This window comes from Nerophis ophidion, linkage group LG08 (genome assembly GCF_033978795.1).
Source record: "Nerophis ophidion isolate RoL-2023_Sa linkage group LG08, RoL_Noph_v1.0, whole genome shotgun sequence".
NCBI lineage: Eukaryota > Metazoa > Chordata > Actinopteri > Syngnathiformes > Syngnathidae > Nerophis > Nerophis ophidion.
This window is the reverse complement of record NC_084618.1, coordinates 59,329,241-59,352,428: the sequence shown is the minus strand read 5'-3', so window position 1 is coordinate 59,352,428 and position 23,188 is coordinate 59,329,241. Positions and strand designations below refer to the sequence as shown.

The window sequence follows — 23,188 nt, the reverse complement described above, 5'->3', positions numbered from 1 at the left end:
AGGGGGAAAAGGGAAGCCATGTTGTGTTGCAAGAACTTGGATTTCATTCAAGTCATGACCTCACCAAACTGAGCCAGCTTGTATTCTTTGCCGTTAAAATTCAATGAATTGCCGTTGTCCTCAGTCCTGGGCTTGGATAGACCTTTCAGACGAGCAAGGTTCTCCAGGATCTCAGATGGCTTCAACTGGTCCCGCCACTGGTTGATTCCAGAACTGACAGTGAGAAAATACAGTTAGAATATATTTTTGTAATATATGGGGTAAAACAATTGGGCTTCAACTAATATGTATTTTTAAAAGGGGCTATAGGGCTGACTTCAGCTTAGTGAGTATTGTAGCACACATTCCTCGTCACATGGCACTTTGCGGCTTGTAAAGGTGACTTATTTCATGTCTAGAGAGCTTTTTTAATGCATTTAGAAAGTTGCACACATTTAATACTCTAGCTATAAAAAAAATATTAATTATAATAATCCCTACTTCCTGGAAATTAATTTACCACGCCCAAGCCTGGAACCAATTAACAGAGATAAACGAAGGATTACGGAATTATCCTGGCGACCAAAAGCAGATTTGGTTATGGGAGCCTGAGTGTGTGCATACATTAACAAAAATGTAGTTTGAATGAGTGTATACTTGGATAGAAAAAATGTATTAATATTTTTACAATTATGTAAAAATTTGTATGAGTGAGAATGTTGTCTGTCTGTGTTGGCCCTGTGATGAGGTGGCGACTTGTTCAGGGTGTACACTGCCTTCCGCCCGAATGCAGCTGAGAAGCTCCATGACCCCCTGCGACCCCGAACGGTACAAGCGGTAGAAAATGGATGAATGGATTTATCATAAATCACAATTCAGTTCAATAGTCACGTGTTAGTATTCCAGGTAATGTCCAAAGTTTTAAAGAAAAAGGTAAAAAAATAGGTTTATTGGGCAAAAGGGGACAGTGTGTTGGCTATCTGGTACCACAATGAAAACAATTCAAAATTGCTATGCCGTTTTGGCATTAATTGGAAAAAGTAAGAAAAAAGAAAAACACAAAACAATGACTTGGCAAAATCTATGAAAAAACAAATAGACATATCTTAAAGAAATGGGTTTGGCTACGATATGAACTTAAATAGTATGGTTGCTTTAGAAGTACGGGTGTAAATTTGTCATGATAAAAGCATTCTAAGTGATGCTACATTATTTCTATAAGCTTTTGAACGCCCGCCATGCTGCTAAATCGAACTAAAACTATTACAAAGGACAAGTTGACTCCCTGTCTAATAAAAGTTTTTTAGAAAAAAAGTATAATTGTTTCCATGAGGTAATTGAGTCCAATGAAGTAGAAGAAGCAAACACTTGCAGAGCACGATAAAAACGATTATCAGCTACTGAAGTGATCGGTCGCCATAATTATGTGCTCTCCCCCCACTGGTTGTGCCCCCTAAACAACTGCATAGAGTGTTTATGCCAGGGGCAGGCCATGACAATGAATATTTGTCAACAATCTTTTAGTAGTGATTATGTCGACTAACCGCTGCAGCTGTAGTAAGAATATAAAGTCATGTTTGCTTATTTCAAACGTTTGCCTTACGTGCAGTAGGTTTGGGGCAGGCCACAGTAGGCGTTGTATCGCGACAGGAAGCGGTTCTCCAGGTCAATCACCGTCTCCCCAACCTTCTCGTCGCGACTCAGATGGTCATGGTCGTACACAGAGATTTTCAGGTCTTTGTCTTGGGGCAGGAAGCAGGTCATCTCGAACATCCTGAACAAAAAAAACAACCCAAAATCCATGCTGTTATCAAAGGAAATAGGTTAGATAAAAACCCATGCATGTATTTGGACCAGGTACCGTCCAAACACAGGGTTGGTGGTATTGGGGAGGTAATGGTCACGGTCATCAATTGTGTTCTTTCCCAGGGATATCTTTATATAAGGGTCACACTAGGGAAGATTAACAAAAGTTGTTATAAAATGTGATTAGCCTATCTTGCTGAAAACAAGGATCCATCCTCACTCGGCCGTTGTTGTCTTTGGGCTGGAGATCATTGGCCTGAACCACATAAATCCGGACCAGACACTCCTGAGGCCCGCTGTCAGGCAGCTCTCGGAATTGCCGGGGAGGCGGGGTGACCCCCGGGTCATCTGGCAGGGGGTACACCTTAAACGACCCCTGCAGGCCCATACAATGTTAGGAGATGTCCAGTTATTCAAGTATCTGGTCTAATTTTGTCATGTACCTTAAACTCGCCGACCACACTGGGATCGTCATCGCCGTCCTCGTTTTTGCCACGCTGAAGTTTGAAGGTGCTGCAGAAGTCTGTCAGCCCTTTGAATTCTGGGACAACTTCCAATTCACAGTTGTACACCTGAAAATACAATTCAAAAGATGCAATGGATTACATGGCGCATTGAAGGGGTCAAATTATGATTTGTTTCTACATTTAAATCACTTCCTTATGGTCTACATAACATTTAATTATGGTTATTTGGTGAAAATGTTGCATAGATTATGTTTTACCGACTATCTCCAAGCTGCTTTCTGATATCTATTCAGGATACGCCGTTATTTTGGCCGGCCTTAATTCCGTGCCTCCACTTCGACACAGTCATCTTTGTTGTATCGGTAGTTTTTAACTCTTGCATAGCGAGTCTACTGACAGATTAAAGGAGGGACTGCACTTAATTTGGAATTTTGTCTGTCGTTCACAATCATTATGAAAGACATGTTGGACATTTTTTTTGCATTCTAAATTCAAAAGTCCACTTACAATGGAGCCTACGGAAGCCGCGCAATTGCACATATAGAGCCCTTAAAAACCATCCCAGCACCTCCATTGAGGTTTTATATACATGATTTAAGTATATATGTAATGTAGTAACATGCACATTTATATTTAACATTTATGTATTTTGATCATTCTAAGCATACGCAGTACCTTAAGTTTAAAAATTTCATCACGTTTGCTTATGTCTTCTTCATTACTGATTACTAACTGCAGACTTCATGAGAGCCAACAAACACAATCTCACTTACTGTACAAGGTCTGCTGTCATTAGGATGTTCATATATTACCATTTAAATAAAAAATGTCTCAATCCTCACAAAGAAATTGGGTGGGGCAGCACGGGGGGACCAAGCGTCTTTTCAGGTCCTAAATGGCAGTCAAAGTGTACCAACTTGTCGGAACACCCACTCACACTTCTGTCCAAGTGAGATGCATGATTTATGATCTAGAGTAAACTTACAGGGAGCAAGGAAGCAGCAAACCACTCGATGTAAACATAAGGACACACGATAGTGATTACGACGCCGCTATAAATAGTTTGTCTGTGTTCGAGCTTATAACAATATCCCTAATACCTGGTTAATATTCAAGCCACAAAATGTACATGGAGTATTGTTGGCACTTTTTGAATGGGTTTTATGCGCGGAATAGTGGACCTTTGCTGTAAGCAGACTTATTTACGTTTACTTAATATTTAGAATGCATTAAAAAAAGTGTTATGTTCTTCATAATAATTGTGAACAGGCAGAATTCCAAAAAAAGTGCAGTTCCCCTTTGAGTTAGAACTATACTGTACTTTGAATTAGAAATGGCAACAGCAGATGATGAATGCCCCACAACAAGAATATAAAGAAAAAGAAAGGAGCTTATTGACTAAGGTCCGGACTCCAGTAGCAAACGCCCGCAAATTTGAGACTTATGAAGATCCCAAAACCATGTCGGCAGGTCCCGACAGGTCAGAAAAGTTGGTTTTGCATAACTGAGAAAAAAATGCCAGGTGACTTCATATAGGTGTCATTTTGGGGTCCATATGCATACACACCATAATAGTAATACATGTATATTGAAGCACATCACGTCTGACTATGGTAGCCATAATGCTCCACGTTTCATTAAGCAGTGCGGCTTCATAGCTCAAAGCATTGTGTTTGTCTCAATAAAACATCAAATTTTGGTGTTGCTTACTTACAGGTACTTGCCAGCATCATTTATTGACGAGGCATCCGCCTGCAGTGTACATTGATTGATTGAAACGTTTATTAGTAGATTGTACAGTACAGTAAATATTCCGTACAATTGACCAAAAAATGGTAACACCCGAATAAGTTTTTCAACTTGTTTAAGTCGGGGTCCACGTTAATTCATTCATGTATCTCTTAAGTGTGATTGTAATCTACTGGTCACACTTGCGTACTACACCATGTACCAAATAAATCTTTCAAGGTCAGTAAACACAACCAGAATTAATACATACATCAGGCGCACCGGGTTATAAGGCGGACTGTCGAATTTTGAGAACATGAAACGATTTTAAGTGCCCCTTATAGTCCGAAAAATACGGTAGTTATTTGTATTGTTTTAAAACAAAGATAACCCATATATTAGAAAGCATGTATTGTTCAACCGGTTCATTACAATAGTTGTGATAAGTTTCTTACTTTGAGGGTGTCATATCCTTTCTTGAGATAAGGGCCACCTCTCTCTTGGTCTCCCACAGAAATGTAGAATTTACTCCACCAATCCACAGTTTGCTTTTCCTGACAAGTAAACAACACCCTTCAGTAGATATCATTTTGTTCAGTCCAAAGTGACTTCGGCGTCTTACCTTCTCTACGCGCTGAGCAGATAGGCCGAGCAATGTAACACAAAAAGGGAATCAAAAGTGGAGAAAAATAATCAATTTCATCATCATTGTGTTTAAAGTACTTTGTGTAACAGTTATTTGGCAAGCTGCAATCTGAGGGATGAAAAGGTGGAAGCGTTTTTGCTATGAGGGCCCTGGCATAGCTCATTTGTATCACAGCACCTGCCATCTTTTTGTTAAATGTCTGTCTCTCTAATAGAGCACCAGAGTATATTTGAACACATTACTAAAATAATCAATTTCATAGGTAGTTTGCGCTTCTGATACAAATTTAAGAAAATAGTCTAGGTTTTGTTGAGCCCAGTGTGAAAAATGGTATTAATGTGCTCATTAGAGGACAGGTTGTTCCAACAATAAGACATCTCCCGCCTGCATCAGTGGCATTGTGACATCTTACACAGCTGTGGTGTAAGTCATCATTCAGTGTCAGTGCCCAGCTTTGTGAGAAAGCAACAAGTTGAACCATACATACAAAATAGGACGTTGCCGACGCCATTTTGTTGACAGCAGCTGACATGCTGTGCATGAACTGCAAGCCAGAGTGACACCATTGGTCAAATTTGACTCCACAAGTCAAATTATGCACTTTTTAGTCAAAAGGTTCCAGTGGGTTGAATTATAAAGATAGTCCCCTCCAGGATTTCACAGGCTTTTTTGTGGTTGTAGCAGCAATTTAAAATGCCTGAATTCGCGGCAGGTTTTTCAAAAAAGTTGTGGAATGTTTTAAGGCTACTTTTTCCATCAAAAACATCTATTCAACTTGTGATTTTAGGAATAGGTTATCACTGTTTTTAGGGTTCCTCATAAACGTAACCTTAAAAAGCACAGGGGTGTAACAAATATAGTATTGATGTGTTGTTGTATGCCACACTGACTTAAAAGTAGACATAAGATGGCAGTAAAAGCACCTACCCATCGTCAAAATACTGTACTGTTATAATCTTTTATAACAGTAATTGTAATTACAGAAAGAAACAAAGGCTTACTTATTGTCCACTGCCTGTCGTCCACAATTTGCACACAATCTTCATGCTTATGTTATGCAGGAAAACTGTTTGTCCATTCAAACATTTAAGTTCCAAAACAATTACCAGTTAGAGCACTTGTGAACTTCTGAAAGTAAAGCGGTAGTTTTTGTTGGTGATGAGATTATCATCACACTCCAACATCTCGGTCATGCAAACGCTGACTCTCTTTGCTAGATCAGCATTGCAAATGAGAATATGTTTGTCTTACCCTGGATGAAATAAGGTTAAATAAATATATAACTGCCATACAAGAAAGTGAGGACGGCAGTAGCCGTGTTGCTAAATGTTTATTCACTACGTAACATTACCAGAAGGCTTAGCGGCCTGGACAGGAACAGGAAGTAGGTCTGGGCTACGACAAGATGACAATAGTGCCGTATGAGCAAACAAAGAGTAGATATATTACTGCATGTTGTAGTTTCTGCTTGGTCTACACAAGAAACAAAACTTTTGACTAGATGTGTGCTTTTAAACGCCGTGCATACAAACTTGATTGGCAAAAATGATGCTGCTTGGCCAAGTGCATGATTTGTGGGGATTGGTTGAACTTGTTTGAATTGGCGCAATCTTGCCATTTCAAAATCCTGGAGGAACTGATTAGAAAAGAAGATAAATACCATAGTAGGAGCCTACCTGAGCTTCCAGCAGTGGTCTACTTTCTTCCATGTTGATGGAAACTTGTTTGTAAGGAATTGCCGCCATTAAGGCCACTGCAGGAGGACAAGATGAGGTTCTCTTAAGATGGTTGGTCATTTCAGTAATTTTGTGGCCTTACTTTTGGAAGACATGGCTCCCTCTGCTGTGATGATGTAAGGGTCGCAGCGGAACCGCTCTAGAGAGGTGATGGTGCACTGGCCCACCACTGGTTTCCTGCCAAACGGACGATGATCAATCACCTTCAGCACAATGGGAGGCGTGTACATCTCATCCTTTGGAAGAAGCTGGAGGACAGGAGGTTGACAGGAAACCCGAATTCAACCAAGATAGGCTGTGGTGGCATTAAAAAGGTTAATGTGTGTATTGAACATTACCACTTTGATGAAGAGGACAGAGCTGGGGAAGTTGGAGCTCTTCTTCATGTTCCTGATGACCGCCGATTCTACCCTCTGTCCCCCGCACTCCACCACCAGGCTGGGTGAGGACACCGAGGCCAGCTGATAAGACTTCATGTTCCTCAGACCCCATACTAGAATCTGCATACATCAATCACAACTTTAGAAACATTGTGCAAAATGTGAGGCAAACAGCGTCAGAGAAATCCCATTACCTCCACAGCAGTGAGCTGCACGACAGGTCGGATGCCCTGCGGAACCATGTAGAGGTTCTCTGCCCTCTTTGGGGGTACCAGAGGGAGATCTGACTCTCCTGACTGAGGAAATGAACAAGACATTAAACTTCATTGTTTGTCACTTCTTCACACGTCTTTGCATGCAGACCTTATCTTTGAAGATGAGCTCAGCTGCCACCAGTGCCTCCCCTTCCACCCGCCCCTTCTGTATGATTGGGTGCCACAGCAGTTTTGGTGTCAGATCCATGCCGGGATTTAATCTTACCAGTGGAGGGCAAACAGTGCGCCCCAGCAGCTCGTCCTTTCCCTGAACAGACACCATATTGTCAGGGAAACACTTTTACAAACCCTGTTTCCATACGAGTTGGGAAATTGTGTTAGATGTAAACGGAATAAAATGATTTGCAAAACATCTTCAACCCATATTCAGTTGAATATGCTACAAAGACAACATATTTGATGTTCAAACTTATAAACATTTTTTTGTTGTTGTTGCAAATAATCATTAACTTTAGAATTTGATGCCAGCAACATGTGACAAAGAAGTTGGGAAAGGTGGCAATAAATACAGATAAAGCTGAGGAATGCTCATCAAACACTTATTTGGAACATCCCACAGGTGTGCAGGCTAATTGGGAACAGGTGGGTGCCCTGATTAGGTATAAGAACAGCTTCCCAAAAAATGCTCAGTCTTTTACAAGAAAGAATGGGGCAAGGTACACCCCTTTGTCCACAACTGTGTGAGCAAATAGTCAAACAGTTTATGAATAATGTTTCTCAATGTGCAATTGCAAGAAACTTAGGGATTTCAACATCTACGGTCCATAATATCATGAAAAGGTTCAGAGAATCTGGAGAAATCACTCCATGTAAGCGGCATGGCCGGAAACCAACATTGAATGACCGTGACCTTCGATCCCTCAGACGGCACTGTACCAAAAACCGACATCAATCTCTAAAGGATCTCACCACATGGGCTCAGGAACACTACAGAAAACCACTGTCAATAAATACAGTTTGTTGCTACATCTGTAAGTGCAAGTTAAAGCCATTTATCAACAACATCCAGAAACGCCGCCGGCTTCTCTGGGCCCGAGATAATCTAAGATGAACTGATGCAAAGTGTAAAAGTGTTCTGTGGTCTGACGAGTCCACATTTCAAATTGCTTTTGGAAATATTCGACATTGTGTCATGCGGACCAAATGGGAAGCGAACCATCCAGACTGTTATCGATGCAAAGTTTAAAAGCCAGCATCTGTGATGGTATGGGGGTGCATTAGTGCCCAAGGCATGGGTAACTTACATATCTGTGAAGGCACCATTAATGCTGAAAGGTACATACAGGTTTTGGAACCACATACATTGCCATCTAAGCGCCGTCTTTTTCATGGACGCCCTTGCTTATTTCAGCAAGACAATGCCAAGCCACATTCAGCACGTGTTACAACAGCGTGGCTTCGAAAAAAAAGAGTGCGGGTACTTTCCTGGCCCGCCTGCAGGACAGACCTGTCTCCCATCGAAAATGTGTGGCGCATTATGAAGCGTAAAATACGACAGCAGAGACCCTGGACTATTGAAAGAACAAAGCTCTACATAAAACAAGAATGGGAAAGAATTCCACTTTCAAAGCTTCAACAATTAGTTTCCTCAGTTCCCAAACGTTTGAGTGTTGTTAAAAGAAAAGGTGATGTAACACAGTGGTGAACATGCCCTTTCCCAACTACTTTAGCACGTGTTGCAGTCATGAAATTCTAAGTTAATTATTATTTGCAAAAAAAAATAAAGATTATGAGTTTCAACATCAAAAATATTGTCTTTGTAGTGCATTCAATTGAATATGGGTTGAAAAGGATTTGCAAATCATTGTATTCTGTTTATATTTACATCTAACACAATTTCCCAACTCATATGGAAATGGGGTTTGTAGATTGGTTTGACAAAGTGTTACATGTGTTACCACTTGGTCATGGTCATAGAACTCCAGGACCACATTTGGGGGGTGCTGCGCGATAGTCTGTGGGTTGCCGTAAATCTCCACGTTGTTAAAAATCAAGGTTTGGTCCCAGGTTGGGTTTAGAGTCGCTTGCAGCTTCTCTGTTGTCTTACTCAGATGCAAGAATGAGATGTGGGCATACGGATCTGCAGAGAAAAAAAACTCAAGACCTTTCTTCAAGTCTTGCAGGAGGTTTTTACCACTCATACCCGAAAAACTATCTTTGTCCATTGATGTCAGATTGCGTGCCTGATAGACGTACACACGCAGGTGATACATATGTGACCCTGGGGAGAAAGAAGGATCATTATTTATATTTATACTTACATTCATAGAGCCATTACTCACTGTCAAATGAGCAGGACACAGTGGGTGTGTTAGCACCAAACATCTTGGTGACGTCACCCTTGGAGCTTTCCTCAGTATCAACACCCTGTAAAGTAAATCAACACACCATTCATTGTTTAGACTGCTTAGGAAGAAAGTGTGGATATTTAATACACGAGTAAATAATACAGAGAACCAGTTCATTGTTTCATATCATAGCTTTGTCTATTTAACAAATATGGAAGTGGATATTGCAGAACATGTACTCTGAGTAGGGCTGCACAATCTGCCGGAGGCCCCTGTTTGTTAAACGCATAAGAAGTGTCAATATGAAATTTTACCGCAAGCGTATTCCTAGCAACGTCCTGCTCTGTCACAGACAAATATAATGGCCAAATTCCACACACAAACTCAATGCTTACGGGGCACTGGCTTCAAATCCCAGTCATGGTTGATTTAGGAAATGTATAAATGTATGTATTAACCATGTTAACATTTTTTTTTTTTGCACTGAAAAAATTATAACCCGCCTTCAGCCCAAATGCAGCAGAGACAGGCTCCAACATCCAGGGTCAAGCGGTAGACAATGGATAGATGGAATTAAAAACCAAATGAAGTGAAACAAATTGTTGGGAGGGGGGTTTATGACTGTGATTTAACCTGGGACAGCCTGGGAAATTGTATCTAATGTGTGGCAATAGATCAACTAAAAAAGCATTTGAAAAGCCCGGACCTTTGCCAGGCCCTATTATTCTACCAATAGTAAGGAATCCTTTGACAAAAATGTAAATCCAGAATCTACCAGTAATCTTTTTTTCCCTCATCTTATTTCTAGCATTTCCTGAAAGCTTAATAAAAATCTGTCTTTTTGAACTCTGTTGCTAACCAACAAACAAACCCCAGTGAATAACTGCGCAAAAAAAAAAAAAAAAAAACATCCACAAAAAGACAGAACCAAGTGAAGTTTGTGACCATCTGCAATGCTGATCGACACGAAAACAATGGCTGCACCACCAGGCACCATACAGCTGTGCGGAACAACATGGTGACAGTTTTTAAAATGACACCCAATTTCCTGAAAGTTTCTTCAAAATCCACCCATAACATTTCAAGTTTTGTTACTAACTAACCATTAAACCCCAGTGAATACCTAACCTCCTGGTGCAGGAAATAAGTGTTTTACACCCACCAGTGCACCCTCTAGTTTAAAGATGGCAGACGCTCCCAAGCGCTCTTCCGGCGCCATCTTTCTCCTCCACCGCCTCCGACGAAACGTATCTGATGATCGCTCCTTCCTGTGGAACTTCCAGCCGATCAACGAGGAAAATTCCCATCCCTCTGGGTCTCCTAGGTCCATTCTCTGTGCACAATAGGAAATGTTTTGTTTTAAAACTCAATATCAGAATTAGGGATGGGTACTGAAACTTGGTACCATAATGCCACTAGTGCCGACTGAAACGGTTGCATATCTATTGATGCCTTTTTTTCAGTGGTCACTATTGAGTAGCAGTGAAATAAGGCAAAAATAAAAAGTAATGTGTAGTTACTGCCAAGACAACTGTCATGACTGTGTTAGACTTGACTTATTTACCTGCAGAGACATGGGTGAAATAGTGAGGCCAAAATGGTCAACAATTTGTTTGTACCTCACCTCAAAATTACAGACCACCTGCTTGATACTGATATTGTCTATTATACTTCATGTTGCTTGATTAATACACAACTCTTGCATGTAGAATTAACAAACCTTTGTATCACTGGTAGTCTTTGCCACAATAGTGTACAGACTGAATTGCACTAATGAAGTATTTACATTACTATTTCGTTCAACTTGCATGTAACAAAATTCACTGTACAATATCTGCAGTGACGTTATATTCTTAAAATAAAAATGTATTGATTTTGGATACAATTAGTATGTTATTGTATGTCATAGTGTCATTTTCATAGTGTATATTACCCCCCCCCCCCATTTTTTTGTATATATTGTATAGTACATATTCCGTACAATTGACCACTAAATGGTAACACCCGAATAAGTTTTTCGGCTTGTTTAAGTCGGGGTCCACGTAAATAAATTCATGGTACACATATATACTATCAGTATAATAGTCATCACACAGTTAATGATCAGAGTATATACATTTAATTATTTACATTATTTACAATCTGGGGTGGGATGAGGAGGGTTTGGTTGATATCAGCACTTCAGTCATCAATAATTGCATCATCAGAGAAATGGACATTGAAACAGTGTAGGTCTGACTTAGGATATGTACAGCCAGCAGAGAACATAGTTAGTTCAGATAGCAAAGGAACAAGTTTATACATTAGAAATACATTTTATTATTTACATTTGACATGTATACTGTCATGGGCGGCATGGCGTAGTGGGTAGAGCGGCCGTGCCAGAAACCTGAGGGTTGCAGGTTCGCTTAACACCTATGGACATCAAAGTCGCTGCCGTTGTGTCCTTGGGCATGACACTTCACCCTTTGCCCCCGGTGCCGCTCACACCGGTGAATGAATGATTGGTGGTGGTCGGAGGGGCCGTAGGCGCAAACTGGCAGCCACGCTTCCGTCAGTCTACCCCAGGGCAGCTGTGGCTACAGATGTAGCTTACCACCAGCAGGTGTGAATGAATGCTGGGTTCCCACTTCTCTGTGAGCGCTTTGAGTATATAACAATAGAAAAGCGCAATATAAATCTAATCCATTATTATTATTATTATTATATATACATTATTTAAAAAAAAAAATTACATCTTTTTTATATACATGTTACAGGTTATATATCTTATTATTGAATGTATCAAATGTGATGAATATTTAATGGACCACAATGGAAACAAGCCTTTTGGCTTTTTGTGCCATCCATTTGCCGTTTTAAACCATTATATGGAGTAAGCTCTTTAAGATGTCAAACTTCTCAATCAATCAATCAATCAATTATTTTTTAAGTACCGGTTCAGACACAGTTTGAGCACCGGCATCGTTACAAAAGTTCAGCTATGCCACCTGTATAAGATGATATCGTGTAAACAACATCTAACCCAAAGATACTGACCTCCATGGTTGCACCTGCAGGAACTGTGTCCCTCCTGCGAGGTCGGAAAAGCCTTCTTCTGCGGTGGACATGGTACACCTTCTCTGCAGGGACCCAGGACCTAGGCTTGTCATCTGGAGGAATGGTCAAGCCATATTCCCAACCTGTGGAAAAAACATTTCAACTTGCTTATTATTATTGTGGCACATAAAAGAAAATATCTCTCGTAAGTATCTACCTTGATCATCCACAGCTCTGTTGTCATCAACTGTCCACTCATCCTCCAAGGTCCAACCGGGAGGACAATCAAATTCTCCTGGATTGCGGCTCTTCTCTCCATTCTGTGATTCAAATCACATGCTTCACTTATTTGTGCGTTCTTGACAGCTCACCAGTATATTTGCATGCACGCTGCTTCTTCCTACCACATCGGTAAAGGGCTCAGAGGCGGCCTTCCACTCTCCACCAGGGAAGCGGGTTTCATTTTGGAAAACTTCATCCATGAATTCCGTGTGTCCTGCATCCGCCTCCGTTAAGAGACTTCAACACAAAAGTCATGTAAGCTCCCATAAAACACCATCATGCCCTCCAAAATGATGCTAATTCTAGGACAAAGCAGCCAGAGGAGGGACATGGTGGGAGTAAGGAAAACCAGAATTTGAACGCAAAATAAGGTCATTTTTGGGTAGATTCTGAAAAGTTGCCACATCTCAAAACTCAACTAAACAAACAGCTATGAACATGTAAATATATTCAGTAGTCTTCAGTTATAGCTCAAGGGCTACTTCAAGGAGAAAAAAAAAAAAAGGGGCAAAATGGCATGTCAAACATTCGTCAGCCGTTAAAACCCTCCATTACCCCCACCGTGGAAGGGAGGTGAGTCCACACCTGGTGGCCCCCCCGCAAACCTCCCATGTGTTGGGAGGATAGATTAATTGCGTTCATGTCTTTAAATATTAGTAGAATACAAGCAGACTATTACCGTATTTTTCGGACTATAAGTCGCAGTCTTCTCCACAGTCCAGCGGGGAGAAAACTTTTTTTTTTTTTTTATAGTTTGGCCAAGTCTCACCCCCGGCCAAACTACAAAAAAAAAAAACACGACTTATAGTCTAAAAAATACAGTATTTTTAGACAGTAGACATTCATCTTAGTTTTGGCTCTCTTCAGCCTTTCTCAGAGAAGTCGCTGCTTCCTGGTGTGACGTTTCGTCTCTAAAATAAAACCGCTGGTTTTATATGTTGGCTTCCCACATCTCTTATTGTATAAAAAGTAGATGTCCGTATACATGGGTGTTTTACTAATAGTCTTGGTAGGATGTTTCTACATTTAGGATGTGATTAACAACGACCTGCTGTCAGACAAAGACCATCACGTGCCCCTGCTGGCTGAAATCCCGCCGGGGTGGGAAATTGGACATGGCGCACCCTTTAACTCCTCTTGAAAAAGTTAAAGGCCTACTGAAACCCACTACTGCTGACCACGCAGTCTAATAGTTTATATATCAATGATGAAATCTTAAAATTGCAACACATGCCAATACGGCCGGTTTAGTTTACTAAATTATAATTTTAAATTTCCCGCGGAATTTGTTGAAAACGTCGCGGAATGATGCCGCGGAATGATCGCGTATGATGACGCGTGCTTATGACGTTATTTGTTGGAGGGGACATATTAGCCCAGCACCACTTACAGCTAAAAGTCGTCTCTTTTCATCTCATAATTACACAGTAATTTGGACATCTGTGTTGCTGACTCTTTTGCAATTTGTTCAATATTAATGGAGACTACAAATAAGAATGTTGTTGGTAGAAAGCGGTGGATTGCAGCTGCCTTTAGCACCGAGACACAGCCGGTGTTTGTTTGTTGTGAAGCTTTAACACAGAGCGGTCAAGCGAACATGTTTCTCTACGTCAACCAGCATGTTTTTGGATGGGAAAATTGTGATATTAAGTCGGCTCTTGCCGGAGATATCAGTGGATTACTGGACCTCCTCGTGCAGCAGATGTCAAAAAAGGCAGCTGTGAGCTTGGCTCCTCCATGGCTTCCATCAAAGACACAGGCGTTCACCGCAGCCCTCCGACTTTGAGGTATGACTTTACAATCTCACTAAAACACTATTAAAACAATAAGCGGATAAGGAATCTTCCAGAATTTTCTTAGTAAATGTGTCTAATTACATTTGGAACGCTCACACTGCTGCCGCCCGGAGCCGTCGCTTTTTCTTTTTTTTTTGTGCTTCACTAACTTTCCTTATCCACAAATCTTTCATCCTTGCTCAAATTAATGGGGAAATTGTCGCTTTCTCGGTCCGAATAGCTCTTGCTGCTTGAGGCTATGATTATAAACAATGTGAGGATGTGAGGAGCCCTCACACCGGTGACGTCATGCGCACATTGTCTGCTACTTGAGGTAAAGGCAAAGCTTTTTTTGAGCGACCAAAAGTTGCGAACTTTATCGATGTTCTCTACTAAATCCTTTCAGCGAAAATGTGGCAATATCGCGAAATGATCAAGTATGACACATAGAATGGAACTGCTGTCCCCGTTTGAATAAGAAAATCTTATTTCAGTAGGCCTTTAATGATCCCTCACATACAGGAACTTTATTATAACTTTTGCTTCCTTTAGTGAAGTTTAATATCTTGGTGCTGAGCAACAGAGCCAAGGTCCTCACAAACTGATTTGGCCGCAAATGAAACATGTTTAGTTCACTTTGACGAAAAAAAAATATTTCATAAGAAACTTTAACCAACTTTGGAATATTCACATCTGAGTACTAGAAGACATCCATGTGACGTTACTGACACTTTGTGAGCAGTCAGATTACACTCATTATTTTATTTCTCTTGAATGACATAGTTATAATATCAAATTATTTTGAACATGCACACATTTACAATGTGCAACATCATAACTTGAAAATTCTAATTTCTCTTTACAACATGTCTGAAAATAGATCAGACACATTTGGTTGATCGTCGATCATGGGCAAAGTCTAACAAATCAGATTCGACTTAAAAAATCCTTAGTCGAAGAAAGGCCTAGAAATGTTTTGTAAATATGTCATGTCCGGTATTAAGGCATGGCCGCTTTAATGCATGGGTTTATACCTGGGCTTAAGCCCGAGGGCCTCCACCCAATCAGGGGCCCCCTTTTTTGACGGCGGAATGCAATGATTGGATTTCATAGCTGCAGATAACAGACCGTTCAGCTTTGTGTAGCGATTATGTACTCTCTCCATTGTTGTTTACTCTTACTGCTCGAATCAGGGCGCGAACACAGGTCACTGGTTTGATAGGCGAGCGGCTTACTACTGAGCTAAAAGCACTGCAAACAAAGTTGCAGAGAAGCTAGAGGAGCTCTCGGTAAAGGACAGAGAAAAAGCAAGAAGTTGAAAAGTTCCTAAACAAAACAATTTTTCAAAATGGAGGTTTTAGCATTCTTGTTCTGTTGAGTAAAATCATGATTTTTTTTTTTCCAAACTGTTTTCAGAGCAGGAGCAAGGGAGTGTTGAGGTTTGGTGGGGGAACCCTTAGCTTAAAGGCGGCCCTGTCCAGGAAGGGGTTTAAAAACTATTCCAGCTCATTGGTAGGACCTGGTATTATCTCATTAAATCACGGTCTGTGGCACAAGAGGAACGTAGACACAAGTGACTGCCTCACTTTTATTGCACAGTGGAGAAAATGTGTGTTATGAATAACCATACCAAGAGGACTTAACACCCGTAACATCTTTTGGGGAGAGGGAGAAGTTTTACTCACGCTTTCTCCGGGTCAATAAACCAGTCAGACTCCCACTCCCATCCTCGGGGTGGCATGAAGTATTCCTTTTTCAGTTTCAGTTTGCCGGTTACGTCGGAGAATTTATGGCGCCTTACCAATCCCGTCGTCCCCCACTTTCCAAACACGCTGGCTTGGTTTTCATACTGCAAAACAAAAAAGACACCAGGGCCCCGTTTAAAGTGCTTCTACAGGAATCTTAATAATGCTTCTGGACTTCCTTAGTGACAACGTACCAGCTCTGCAAACACACTAAAGGTTCCCTCAGCAAAGGAGTTGAACTTCTTCTCATGAGCGGCTAGACCGAGCCACATGTTGACTCCAATTTCAACAGGCACCTTTAAGCCCCTGTTCTTGTCCATGGGGTACTGAGGACCACAACAGCCGCTTAGACTTGGACAGATGTTGCAGACAGTCGTGTGTTCTGACTTTATCAATCCGTACCTTCAAGAAGATTGTTTGGGTTTTGCCACAGTGTTGCCCACAGGCTTGCTCACAGTATGTGGAGAAGAGGATTTGGTGAGCCGGTACGCGGCTGTAAGCAACCCTCCTCTCGCCTCGCAGCATCCATATGAACACGTCAGGCATGCTGTTCTGGGGCTGGAGGAAAAGAGTAGAATGTGGTAAAGCTTTGAGTGTTGAATGGAGCCTCATGCATACGGCCTCCGTTTTTACCTCCTCAGCAAGCATCCTGAGCTTGTCAACCCACGACTCGATGTCAGCCAGAGTGTCGGTGACGTCTTGAGCCTCCACCCTCATGCGTCTGGCTGCCTCCTTGATGCTGTTCAAGCCGCTGTCCCGCAGCTTCTTAAGCTGGATGTCCAGCGATGTCAGGTTGGAGCACCCCTCCAGGTCTCGTGTTGGGAAACTGGACAAAGTGGGATTGCAGAATGTTCTTAGTCGTACACAAAAAAATTTGATTAAAAAAAACAAACAAAAGAAAAATAATCAAAAAGGGCCGGTAAAGTACAGATATTGCAAACAAATTTAAATTCAAAATTAGGTAGTTTACATCCAAAAAGAGTGGAAAGAAGTAAAACATTTATTTCCACCCCTTATTCATAATAAATGTACTCCTCTTATTTTGATATTACTAATCTATCTCATGTATAAACATTTGAGCACACACAGACACACACATATGTAAGTAGTAAGTTACGATTAGAGTAACAAATACAAATAAAATAAACACCTTGTGATCGTTTAAAAAAACAAAACCCTCATTTTTGTACACAGTATATTGAAAATTATGTCTACTGTTTTTTTTTTTTTTAAACTGAACAATGGTTCGATATTCTTTCAACCCCAAATTTAAACTGTTACACCAGGGGTAGGGAACCTATGGCTCGCGAGCCAGATGTGGCTCTTTTGATGACTGCATCTGGCTCAGATAAATCTGAGCTGACATTGCTTTACACGATAAGTAATTAATCATTTCACTTGTAATAACAGTGTTAAAAATAACATTTAAAATATAAAACATTCTCATGCTTTTTTATGTTCAAGAAGTTGCGTTAATGGTAAAAAGTAATTATTGGTTAGTGTGGGGCTTGTCCTCCTGGGGGTTCTTCAGACCACCAAGCACCGACATGAGAGCCTGTTTTAGGGTTACAATATTGTTTTATTTTTCAATAAGTCTCAGTTGCTTTCCAGCAATTTTCTTTTTCTCTTTCGTCCTCACTCACGCTCTGGCTCCAGCCCCAACCCCGTCTCTCCTCCTGGCTGCTGCTTATAACAGAGCGACAGGTGATTAGATAACAAGGCCCAGGTGTCGCCGATTTCGAGGCCGGTCCTGGCAACACCCTGCTTTGCTGCAGGCCCCCAGGCCACGCCCTCCCCACAGTTAGCTTCAGAATAACAATGTAATTACAAAGAATAAGAAACCTATTATACTCTGCTTTGCTGCAGGCCCCCAGGCCACGCCCTCCCCACAGTTAGCTTCAGAATAACAATGTAATTACAAAGAATAAGAGACCTATTATACTCTAGAAATGTTGGTCTTAAAAACTCACGTTTTTAGTTGTGTTCAGTGTTACCAAAAATGTTATATGGCTCTTATGGAAATACATTTTAAAATACTTGGCTTCTTGGCTCTCTCAGCCAAAAAGGTTCCCGACCCCTGTGTTACACAGTTCGACTCCGCACATAAAAACAAAAAAGCTTATTTGTGTTGTGCATATATTCCGTATTTGGATATTAAATTGACCCCTTAAATTATAACCCCCTTCCCTCTCTGAAGAATTTGAGCCTTTCTATGCAATGAATAGGTTTTTGCTTTAAATGTAATTAGTGTCACTTACTTTTCTAAGTCCTCAATCAGCTGACTGAGCAACTTCACCCACGTGGCGTCAAGCTCATTGTCAGGTGCTTTAGCTGACACAGCATTTTTAAAAGCCTCCAGGTTTGTTTGCTACAATGAGGATGTGCAAACAACTGGTGAGCTCCTGTATCATTAAAAAACAGTTTATTTCTGATAATGCAGCGTTACCAAGCGGTGTGTGATGTAGAGGATAATATTGATTGTGTCAATGCGGTGGCTGATGTCCTCCCAGAATGAGGTGACCACAACCACGGGCTTGGTGCCTGCCCACGGCAGGTAATAATAGTGGTTTCCTAAAATTATGACATTTGTAAACATCTTCCAGTAAATATGCAACATGTAACGTAAACCACTCACCATCAAAGACAGCGCAACTGTACTGAGTGGTGGAGGCCAGTGGTTTGCAGGTGGTGTCGAGTTTGTTGCCATAGTTACCGATGCTGACCTCAAACTGGATTGGTTCACCTGGTTCCTGTATCATGGAGGCACTGTGGAAGACTGCGCAAAGACAGTACTTCCTTCTCCTCTGGTACTTCTGATGCAAAACAGCAGAATGGAGATGAAGAAACATTTTTTTTCATGTTTTATATCTTTCCACAAGAAAGCGTGCACATTACCTGTGTCACCAGGATGTCATCACTCGAGATGCTGTCGACGGTTTTATCAACTTTGCCTTCCAGCTTAGTGGACAGCTCGACCAAGACCCTGCCCCTGTAGGCCACTCCTTCACCCTGGTTAAACACATGCAAATGAATACCTTATTGTGCTACATGATGAGTCATGAGTGTACAGCATCATGAAAACTGTGATTTTGTCAACAGTACCTTTCCATAATTGAGGTCTTCATAGGGATCTGGCAATCCACTGAACTCTCGGGGGCTGCCATAGAGGTTGATGTAACAAGGGCCAAAGACGGGCAGAAAACCGATCTCCGACTCTCCGCTGTCAGCTTCATGCAGATTGAAAAACAAGACTTAGACTTGCAATTCGCCAAGCATGACAGAAAGCTAGATCAAGCAGCGGTGGTTGACGGACAAACTCATGTTATCACTGGGCAAGCAAGTGCAAGACATGGCAACGATGCAAAATCATTCATGTTTGACACTGCAATCAGAACTAGCGCTAAAGAAGTGCACACAGCTGCAGAGGCGAAATAGAATTAACATTTTAGCATGCACAATATCAGATAAGTAATACCTCGGTTTTCGTACGCTCCACTTCACATATAATTCAGTGTCTATTTTTTTTCCAAAAATCTTAAAGTAGTTTAACTGTCATACGGCCAAACATTGCACATAAGACATTTTGCCACTGCATCACTCCACAGAATCAAATGTCGGCAGCGGGACCAAAAAAGTAGCGAGTGTCAGCACTTTGGTAAAGAAGATGAGAAACACTCTGGTCAGTCTTCAATAAAAAAAAAATAAAAAAGATTAAAGTGATGTAAAAAAAAAAAAACGGGGGGACCTATGGTGATTCTAATCTACATTTACCACACTTTTTGGTGATCTGGACAATATATTTTGAATATGCTTCAGTGTAAATTTTGCATAAACAGTCACATTTTCAACCTTTCTGCGTAAATCTGCAAAACCGTTTGTGGAAGCGTTTGCATTAGATTGCAAATAGAACCCACCACACGCCAATCTCTCCAAACGTATCAGAATGTATCTTATAAAATATACACAGTTAAACATATCTTGAAGACAAACGTCACAATTCAAAATGTTATGTGTCTGTCAACGTGTGATGTCACAATTGACAGTGTTAAAATAAATACTTAGTAGAGGCATCTAAAATTGCATCCAAACGCATGAACCTTTTCATTGGACTCTTTGGCATTATTTAAAGTACCAATGATTGTCACACTCACACTAGGTGTGGTGAAATTTGTCCTCTGCATTTGACCCATCCACTTGATCACCCCCTGGGAAGTCAGGGGAGCAGTGGGCAGCAGCAGTGCCGCACCCGGAAATCATTTATGGTGATTTAACCCCCAATTCCAACCCTTGATGCTGAGTGCCAAGCAGGGAGGCAATGGGTCCCATTTTTTTTTTTATAGTCTTTCATATGACTCGGCTGGGGTTTGAACTCCCAACCTACCGATCTCAGGGCGGACACTCTAACCACTAGACCACTGAGTAGGTATGACTCGGCTGGGGTTTGAACTCCCAACCTACCGATCTCAGGGCGGACACTCCAACCACTAAGCCACTGAGTAGGATAAAGACGAGGTCCCGCCAAGAAAATCGAGAAAATCCTCATAGCTGCAGTTTAATCTTCATTTAACCAGTTGCGCATCATTTTCTGCATGTAAAACTATGATTATTCACAATTAAATGTGTTTTGTGTGCATAGTTTTTTTATATATTTATATTATATCTTAGACGAATTGCTTCAGTTTTTGTACGATCCATTTTACAGTTGGAAAGAATTATTGACAAAAACCAAGGCAGCACTTCACTGAATGGCATGCATGCAACACAGCAATGGAGACCACAAGTGAACCTTCAAATGACGACATTTCTATGTTTCTTGCATGTTCCTCTATACCAGGAGAAAGAACAGACATTGTTTAGAAGTCAGTACACAAAGTAAGGTCAAAACTCCACTATTTTTTGTTGTTGTAGACAAACGTACCTTCAATCTCTCCCCCAGAGGAGGCTATTTTGGCCAGATTCAGGTATGTGGTGCCAACAGCATCATTCCCAGTCACACGGTCCCTGCAGTCACACACAACTTACATTCATATGCCTTAACCTGCAGTTGTCAATCAGAACCGAGCATTATCTTTGTAAAGTGTCTTTTTTGTGATACAGCTCTTGTACTGTGAATCATGTGGTAAGTGCACATGGAACAGGAAAATAGCCACTTCTTGCTCATATGTAAATATCAGCACAGCCTGTCAGGAAGTTTATGACAGCAAATCGAGTTTTTCAAGTCAACACACTTCCTCATGCGCCTGCTTCCTTTCCCACCTTCCTAAACCTGTGTTATCAGACCTAAAGTATTGTTCGCACATTAGTACATGAAGTGATGAAAATCAGCAGGAAGACTGTGCCAACAGGATCCCTGAGCTTGTTACTGTGGGGAAGAGAGGAGCCAGCACCATTTGACTCATAGGCCACGTAGTTCTCATATGGCTGGTGATGGACACACACCCACACTAAACATGGCTGTGTTGCAGGACTAGCACATACTACACTTTCTCCATCTCAAATATCATCAAAAAAAAAGTTTTTCATGTTCTTATAGATCGTACAATTTAGCTTTTTTCAGTACATGTGTGACTTACCAATCGAAGACGGTCAGTTTAACACGTTCACACATGGAAGGGAACTAGTGCAGGGAGAAAAACATTGTCATGGTTTTGTTTCTCAACTTTCACAATGAGGTCATAGAAATTAAATTACCTTGACTTGAAGGTTCAACACTTGGTTCCACTCAGGGTTTGCGTTCCTCTCGATGATCTGAGTACATAGCTGTACACATACACAATAGTAACTATAAGATTTGTCCTTAAAGTACATGGCGTATCCCATACATTTGCATTAGGTGCAAACATAATTGAAAAGAGGCCATTATTTCAAACACTGCATTTTTTTTTTTACTTTAATAATGATCTGAAAATCATTCAATGGTTGAAAGGGAACTGTATAGCTCTCCTTGACCAGTCAGTCATTTGTTAACATGCAGAGGTGGGTAGTAACGCACTACAGTTACTGTGTTATATTTACTCAAGTAACTTTTTGAAGAAATTGTACTTGTCAGAAGTTTTAATGCAACATACTAAATTTTACTTTAGTATTTTTGTGAAGAAAAAAAAAACACTACTTTTACTCTGTTACATTGAGATTCATTCCGTTTTCTACATTTATTTATAATCTATTACAGAGACTAATGTTCATTCGGTTCATTAGAGACTTCTTCCAGTAGGCACGGTCACATGACTGTCACCAATCCGACGTAAGTATTAGTGACATTTTACTACATTTCACCAATCAAACGGTGATTAGGCAACACAACTCTTCAATGTTTACTTATAAACTACAAAAAATAACATTTATAAGATGCACTTTGATCTGTAAAAATTGTAATATCCTGTAGTAGTCTCTCTCTCTCATATACACACACTAGTTTTAGTGCAAGTAACATTAAAACAGCTACTAAATAATTCCGAAGTTATTCACTAGATACGCAGTGTTTGTTTTATTCCCCCCTGAATATTTGTCCTTACAAGTAACTATTTGGAAGAATACTTTTTACTTGAATCATATTACTCTCAAGCAAGGGTGTCCAAAGTGCGGCCCGGGGGCCATTTGCGGCCCGCAGCTAATCGTTTACCGGCCCGCCACACATTCTGCAAAAACTGCAAAACTGATAGTATTGCAAAAAATTAAAAAAAAAAATTTTAAAAGTGGAATGAGGTGAAAACTAATGAGAAATAGTGGCAATGTTGACCGAAAGCTGCCATGGCAGGCAGTTTTTTTTTTCCCCTTTTGTCTTTATTTTCTTTTTTTTCCATTGCTCAAAAAAAAAAAAGACAAAAAAATGTATCACTTTAAAATGTTTTATGTGGAAAAAATATTGCATGTGTGGTTGCCATATAAAACAAAGTTTTGACAAAAGAGCATTAAACAAACAAAATAATAGTTTGAACTTAAAATCGACATATCAGAAGTTGATCTTGAAATTTAAGTGTTAAAAGTATAAAAAATTAAAAAAAAAAAGCATCACTTTATGAGTGGGGAACCTTTCAGATCT

At 40.6% G+C, this 23,188-nt stretch overlaps 1 protein-coding gene across 3 annotated transcripts in view; it reads right to left on the bottom strand.

Annotated features, from left to right (window-relative positions):
- The window catches only part of myof (myoferlin), a 42,035-nt gene that overhangs the window by 3,606 nt on the left and 15,241 nt on the right, over window positions 1-23,188 (bottom strand). Inside the window, exons 14-45 of one of the 3 annotated variants that reach the window (XM_061909135.1) lie at window positions 21,838-21,906; window positions 21,720-21,763; window positions 21,065-21,147; window positions 19,249-19,373; window positions 19,042-19,155; window positions 18,782-18,959; window positions 18,593-18,717; window positions 18,405-18,514; window positions 16,780-16,972; window positions 16,549-16,704; window positions 16,341-16,472; window positions 16,087-16,250; window positions 12,749-12,863; window positions 12,562-12,664; window positions 12,345-12,487; window positions 10,468-10,638; window positions 9,300-9,384; window positions 9,161-9,238; window positions 8,916-9,097; window positions 7,106-7,264; window positions 6,937-7,038; window positions 6,701-6,862; window positions 6,445-6,610; window positions 6,303-6,379; window positions 5,114-5,170; window positions 4,603-4,614; window positions 4,436-4,534; window positions 2,229-2,357; window positions 2,006-2,161; window positions 1,841-1,932; window positions 1,583-1,753; window positions 65-213 (exon numbers count right to left, since the gene is read on the bottom strand). In XM_061909135.1, the coding sequence (XP_061765119.1) occupies window positions 65-213; window positions 1,583-1,753; window positions 1,841-1,932; window positions 2,006-2,161; window positions 2,229-2,357; window positions 4,436-4,534; window positions 4,603-4,614; window positions 5,114-5,170; window positions 6,303-6,379; window positions 6,445-6,610; window positions 6,701-6,862; window positions 6,937-7,038; window positions 7,106-7,264; window positions 8,916-9,097; window positions 9,161-9,238; window positions 9,300-9,384; window positions 10,468-10,638; window positions 12,345-12,487; window positions 12,562-12,664; window positions 12,749-12,863; window positions 16,087-16,250; window positions 16,341-16,472; window positions 16,549-16,704; window positions 16,780-16,972; window positions 18,405-18,514; window positions 18,593-18,717; window positions 18,782-18,959; window positions 19,042-19,155; window positions 19,249-19,373; window positions 21,065-21,147; window positions 21,720-21,763; window positions 21,838-21,906 (3,901 nt within the window). Of the gene's footprint in view, window positions 1-64; window positions 214-1,582; window positions 1,754-1,840; window positions 1,933-2,005; window positions 2,162-2,228; window positions 2,358-4,435; window positions 4,535-4,602; window positions 4,615-5,113; window positions 5,171-6,302; window positions 6,380-6,444; window positions 6,611-6,700; window positions 6,863-6,936; window positions 7,039-7,105; window positions 7,265-8,915; window positions 9,098-9,160; window positions 9,239-9,299; window positions 9,385-10,467; window positions 10,639-12,344; window positions 12,488-12,561; window positions 12,665-12,748; window positions 12,864-16,086; window positions 16,251-16,340; window positions 16,473-16,548; window positions 16,705-16,779; window positions 16,973-18,404; window positions 18,515-18,592; window positions 18,718-18,781; window positions 18,960-19,041; window positions 19,156-19,248; window positions 19,374-20,932; window positions 20,972-21,064; window positions 21,148-21,719; window positions 21,764-21,837; window positions 21,907-23,188 lie in introns of all 3 variants that reach the window. The other 2 variants (XM_061909132.1, XM_061909134.1) reach the window with 2 other exon arrangements.